The sequence below is a fragment of the Papaver somniferum genome, chromosome 7 (assembly GCF_003573695.1).
Source record: "Papaver somniferum cultivar HN1 chromosome 7, ASM357369v1, whole genome shotgun sequence".
Classification (NCBI taxonomy): domain Eukaryota; kingdom Viridiplantae; phylum Streptophyta; class Magnoliopsida; order Ranunculales; family Papaveraceae; genus Papaver; species Papaver somniferum.
The window spans coordinates 1,088,383-1,094,764 of record NC_039364.1 but is presented as its reverse complement, the minus strand read 5'-3'; the positions used below and the strand labels follow the sequence as shown (position 1 = coordinate 1,094,764).

The 6,382-nt window shown below is 36.6% G+C and overlaps 2 protein-coding genes across 2 annotated transcripts; both read right to left on the bottom strand.

The window, feature by feature from the left end:
* Positions 1-422: 422 nt before the first annotated feature.
* Positions 423-1,821, bottom strand: LOC113292648 (MDIS1-interacting receptor like kinase 2-like). Its single transcript, XM_026541531.1, has 2 exons — positions 894-1,821; positions 423-811 (listed from the first exon to the last, which is right to left on the bottom strand). The coding sequence occupies exons 1-2, from the start codon at positions 1,819-1,821 to the stop codon at positions 423-425; spliced, it is 1,317 nt and encodes a 438-aa protein (XP_026397316.1).
* Positions 1,822-1,936: 115 nt separating this feature from the next.
* Positions 1,937-3,903, bottom strand: LOC113292644 (probable leucine-rich repeat receptor-like protein kinase At1g35710). Its single transcript, XM_026541528.1, has 2 exons — positions 2,139-3,903; positions 1,937-1,953 (listed from the first exon to the last, which is right to left on the bottom strand). Exons 1-2 carry the CDS (start codon positions 3,901-3,903, stop codon positions 1,937-1,939), a joined length of 1,782 nt encoding a protein of 593 aa, XP_026397313.1.
* Positions 3,904-6,382: the final 2,479 nt, after the last annotated feature.

Sequence of the window (6,382 nt, the reverse complement as noted above, 5' to 3'; positions counted from 1 at the left end):
TTTATGGAGTGAGGAAACGGATATTTCAACCCATTTTAGATGTCGAATTTGGGATTCCGATGTAGGAGTTCAGAAATGGCAGTGAAGTGGTTAAATTTTGGGTCACATAACATATTTTGATTCATAGGGAAAATAGTAAGTTACAGGGTTAGGAGTCTTAGGACTACGAGGCCAGGCTAATTGTGAATCACGCTGCAAATTTTGGGTTACCTGATTAGATTTAAGTCCAAGATGGAAATTTTTGTCGCAATACAAATTTAGATTCAACATACAAGAGTTTGTGTTTGTCAGATTTGACTAGCTACCTGATTACCACCTAAATTTTGACTCAAACCCATTAGAGTTAGGAAACAAATTTACACATACACTCTTATTATAAAGTTATAGTTTAATGTTAATGCGGACAGCACACAAACTAAACCCTATTCTGACATGAGTAGATCTGTTAAAGTAATAGTTTCAAAGGACTTCGGCAAAGATGTGATGCTTTGAGTTGATGATGATAGCTGTGCTGATATTTCTTCCATAATCGGACGAGTAAGTGGATCACCACGTAGACATGAAAATCCAACTTTCACAATACACATTATTTCCTTCTGAACAACATCTGGTGGTGCTCCAATGCGCTGATCCAAAATGTCTCTTAATTTTGTGTTTTGCCCGACATTACTCGTAGATGAAGATTGCAGAAGAATTTGCGAGATTAATGTGATGAGTTCAGATGGATGCCCACCCATTAGTACTTCTAGTATGATCACCCCAAAGCTATAAACGTCACACTTTTCTGTCACCTTCATTGTATATGCAAGCTCTGTAACAACACAAATAATGTAACTTTACTAGCTAACAACGGGAAATGGTAATTGTAAACGTTTACTTGGCGGATTAAATACCTGGAGCAACATATCCATAGGTCCCTGCAAGTGAAGTCCAATTTGATGAATCTGGCTTCAAAATCCTCGCCGTACCAAAATCAGAAATGTGAGCTTCATATTCAGCATCCAACAAAATATTATTGCTAGATATATCCCTGTGAACTATTGCTGGAATGCAATCATGGTGCATGTAAGCAAGTGCACTAGCTGTTCCCTTTATGAATCTCACCCTCTTTATCCAATCGAACCCCATTGCTCGTTCCCCATCACGTAAAACATTTTTCAAACTTCCCCTTTCCACAAACTCATAAACCAAAAATGAGATCCTCCTTTCTATATTAGAACAAAAACCAAAAAGTTTCACAATGTTTCGGTGTCGGATTTCTGTCAATGCGTGAACTTCCCTTTCAAATGATTTGAGATCAAGTAACTCAAAATCTTCATCTGACGAGTGAAGTTTCTTCACGGCAACAATTTGACCTGTTGACAGCTCTGCTTTATAAACGCTCCCATATCCTCCCGTTCCAATGCAGTATTTAGCATCAAAATCCTCGGTTGCTTCAATTATGTCTTGAAACACTATTTTGCCATCGTAATTCCACATAGAAAACAAATTTTTTTTGGTATTTGCAGTTGTAGCTTGCTCTGTAGGCGCGACATTTCTTACCAATTTTTTTCGAAGTCGAAATAAAATTGCTAAAAGAATGAATAAAAGACACAAGGAACCAATCAATGGAAGTAGGATTACGAGCAAAAGCTTTTTCTTGCCTAGTTTTCTTCTAATCAAAACAGAGGAATCACATGATTTTAAACCCTTACTGTTACTACCACATAACCCTTTGTTGTTTTTCAATGCATCAAGTGGAGCATCCTTAAAGGCCTTGATATTCGGAAGAGAACCATCCAGTTCATTGTCAGAAATATTGACAGAGGTCAAGCTAAGCATTTGATCAAAAGAAGATGGAATTGTGCCGGAAAGCATGTTATGAGATAAATCTAGTGTTTCCAATTTGCTTAGTTTTCCAAGGTTTGAAGGGATTTCTCCACTCAAGTTATTGTAACTAAGATTTAACAAAATCTGCAAAGAATCCAAATTTCCGATCTGGGGTGGAATGGTTTCATTAAAATTGTTTTTGCTCAAATCCAAAGTTAATAACTTTGAACACTCCCCTAGATGTTTGGGTATTGAACTGATGAGTTTGTTTGTTGATAGGTTGAGATATTGCAAGTTGGATAACATTACAATTATCAAAGACAACTTGCCAGAAAGATGGTTATTACTCAAATCTAACTGGATCAATGAGGACAAATTCAAAACCTCCTTAGGAATTTTTCCTACCAAGTTATTTGAAATAAGATCAACCACACTCAAAATTTTCAACTTTCCCAGTTCAGATGGTATTCTACCAGTTATATTGTTCCCTCCGAAAGATACTGCTGTTAAATTTTGACAATTTCCCCAGTCTTTTGAGAGTTCACCATACAACATGTTGTTTTGCACAGTAAACCTATCTAGATATGGATACACGTGAAAAGCTTCTGTTACATTATCTACAAGTTTATTATTTTCAAGCCCGAGAGTTTTAAGGCTGGTGCAATTCCTAAGGCTTCTTGGTACGGAACCCGTGAAATAGTTACTACCTACTTGAAATTTTTCAAGCGTTCCGCTTTGACATACATTTTGAGGTAAATAACCAAAAAGCTTATTCTCAGTCAAATACAATGTCTTTAACAGTGTCAGACTGTTGATTCCTGTTGGTAACAAACCAGATAATTCATTTTTGTAAAGAGATAAAATCGTCAAATTTCTCAGGTTATCGATTGATACAGGGATGGGACCAGTGAGTTGATTTTGGGACAAATATAAGGTATCTAAAGAACTTAGCTTTCCAATAGCTTGAGGGATGGCGCCAGTGAGTTGATTTTGAGAAACTGAAAAAAAGCTGAGGTTAGTCAAGTGGCATATAGAAGCAGGGATTGGACCAATAAAATTGTTTGTTGACAAGTCGAACAATACAAGAGAGCGTAGTCTTCCTATATCTTGAGGGATGATGCCTGAAAGTTGGTTAACATACAAGTGAAGAGTGTTCAAATTAGTCAAGTTGGATAAAGAAGTAGGGATATAACCACTGAGATTGTTGCCGGACAAAGCTAAGATGGTAAGAGAACTGAGCCTCCCGATATCTGGAGGTATGATGCTAGAAAGTTGATTATTATATAGTTGAAGAACGGCTAGACTAGTCAAATTGGTCAATGAAGAGGGGATACATCCATTGAGATTGTTGTCGGACAAACATAACTGGGTAAGAGAACTGAGCCTTCCGATATCTCTAGGAATAACGCCCGAGATTGAGTTTTCATAAATCACTAAACGGGTCAAATTGGTCATATTGCAAATTGAAGTTGGGATTGAACCAGTCAGATTATTTGTAAACAACCCTAGAGCAGTGAGAGAATATAGATTGCTAAGTTCTTGAGGGATGGATCCATTAATTTGATTTTCAGAAAGGTCCAGATATAACAGATTTGTGAGGGAAGCTAATTTTGGCGGAATCTGTCCAGAAAGTTTATTGACGGAAAGATCAAGGTGGGTGAGTTTTGAAAGTGTACTGATTTGGGATGAAATAGTTCCGAAAAGTTCATTCTGCCTCAAGACAAGACTAACTAAGTTGGAGAAAGATGAGAAGTTGAAACTATAGAGCGTACCTTGTAAACCCAAACCTAATACATTCAACTCAGCAACGCTTCCCTCATTGTTACAAGTGATTCCATACCACTTGCATGGACTCGTAGTCGCAGTAGAATTCATCTTCCAGGAAGAGAGGAGAGAATGGTTTTTGTTGATAAGGCTTGACTTCCATTCTAAAAGAGCTTTTAATTCTTGTTCTACACCTACTTGTAAATGTTGTTTTGTATTAGAATGATTAAAAGAAGAACCATATGCAAAATGAACAAAACTGTAAGATGAAACCAACAGTAATGCGTAAACAAAAAATGTAACAGATGCAATGTTTACTCGTAGCAACATTTTAAACAATGGTTTTCGTTTTCGAGTGACAATACAAAAAAAATCCCCACTAGGAAGGTGTTATATAGTGTCGTTTATTTTCGATATCAGAAGACTTAAGTTGGAGTCAAGTCAATAAACTCAGTATTTTATTCAAAAAATAATCCTCTCCATTCAAACAGATTCCATGACTACTTGTAAATGAGTGTACTAGGTCTTGTATCAGGAGACAAAAGTTCCAGCAGAACATGTTCTTGAAAGAATATTTTTCAGTAGGCACTAGCTAGGTGCAAGACTTTAGTCTAACGACTCAAGCCTCGTTATCATCACCAATCAACGCGTGAGAAAACCTCCACCAAGAACGTGTATTCCTACAGATGACATAATCATTCTGACGATGATCATTTTCCAGACGTTTTTAACGCGGTCATTGTACTATCACTTACTACAGATAAATTTTACTGGAACTAGGTACCACAAGTACAATTAGGAATTTGATTAATTACCCTTGCTACTCACATTCTAAATCCGAGTTATGCAAGTGTGAAATAAACGCAAAGGTCTAATCTTCACCCTAAACTATAAACTAGATCGGCCTGCATATTAAGCAGATAGATGGTCAAATTGAATCACATCAGGTTAAGATCTTACCCCCTTTTTTTTGTTTCAACCTCATATAAGAAAGAGATATTTTTACACCCTTTTCTCACTTCCTTGATCTGTGACTGTGGCTGTGAATTCAATTCACTTGAAAGAAAAAAATGATAGATTTTCAGGGACGCCTATTACCAGAGAAACATGTGACATATTTTGGTCAGGAGTACAAGACAAGACAGCTTTATTAGTTAGGAAAATGTTCAGATCTGGGGTACAACGCGTTCAATCAATCAGGACTAAAAATAAAGATTAGACTAGCTTAAACATACAAGCTTAAAATATGACATCAAACAAAGAATAAAGGTAAAACACAAGTCTGTCAAGGGGTTATGGAGATCTTTTTGATATAATGCACTGAAGTATTAATGTAGATACAAAATACCGCCCACCAATCAAGAATGTGAAACAATGATCACCAAGACCACGCGAAGACAATCGCGTATAGCTTATCCAGAACAATGCATCAGATGACGTCAGCGTAATCACGAGTAAAGTGTGAAGATCGTGCGATGTTATAGAGCACGTGCGAGAAGAGTCAGTGTACGCGTGCGTTAATGACGCAGATCCGAAAATAAAGGATTCATTAGTTGTCATCCATTATGTAAATCTCTATATAAGGGACTGAGCGACCTTGTATGAAGGGGAGATCTTTTTGAGAGCTTAGATAAGAAATCTAGGAAAGAGAAAGATTGTTTGTTCTCCAAGTTAGAGATTTTTCATAATTTTGTATCCAAATTGAAGATCTAATGAATGTTCTTATGAATTTTATGATAATCACTTGCGTTGTTCTTTAGATTTCATTTAAGGATGTGGTTGTAAGATTTCCTGCAACTACATTTTGACGCTAGAAAACAGCTCGGAATGATATAACCTGTTGGTGAATCTAATTGAGAAGCATATCTGAAGTGGTTAGTGATTCTTCATTAAAAAGAAACTTGTTACCAAGGACAGATCTTATCTTAAGAGGAATGAAAGATAAAATTGTTAAATCAGCAAAAATGGATGAAACGAAAAACAACCCACAACTAATCAAAGAGCAGATCCAAGAAAAGAACAATTACAAAAATCAAAAATCAAAAAGGTATTAAAACAAGAGACGGACAAGTAGAAGAGACCATAATCATCAAAGCAAGAGAGGGCTGCAGGAGATTACAGTGTAACCTAATAACCAAAACAATTATCAAGGATTTCCATGGAGGAATCACGGGAAAAATTATGACGGTAGAAAAGCTATCTCCCTTGAAGGAATGCGAAAAACAGAAGATAACATTCACAGCAGAGGAGATACCGGAAGAAAACTTAAGGCACACAGATCCTTTGGTAATTACAGTAACTACAGCGCGAAAAGAAAGAAGTGCGGAAGTGAAATTTTCAGATGAATGAGCGATAGATAAAACCTTGGTTTACACGGGAAGTTCGGTAGATATCTTATTATGCCGTGTGTTCAAAGGTATGAGATACAAGGATACATATATGACCTGCTCAACTTATAACATTCATGGTTTTAACAAACAACAACAAATCCAAAAGGAGAGATAATCGTGCGAATAATGTTCAGAGAAATAGTAACACAAGTGACATTATGCGTGGTTGATGTGTGATAGACACATTTTTGTGTCTAATTTTTCTAGATTCAATATACTGTTAGGCATCATTTTTGTACTTATTATGGTGTTTCATGTGTGAGTAGGTATTTTTGGCCAATAATTTGGAAAAATCGGCTCGAAAAGTTGATAAATGCACCCGGAGGACATCTACTATTCAGACTCCCATTTTGGATAAGGGATAACCCAGGGAACCCCCCAAGGCACCTGCTATTTTCACCCCTACTCTGGATAGGGGG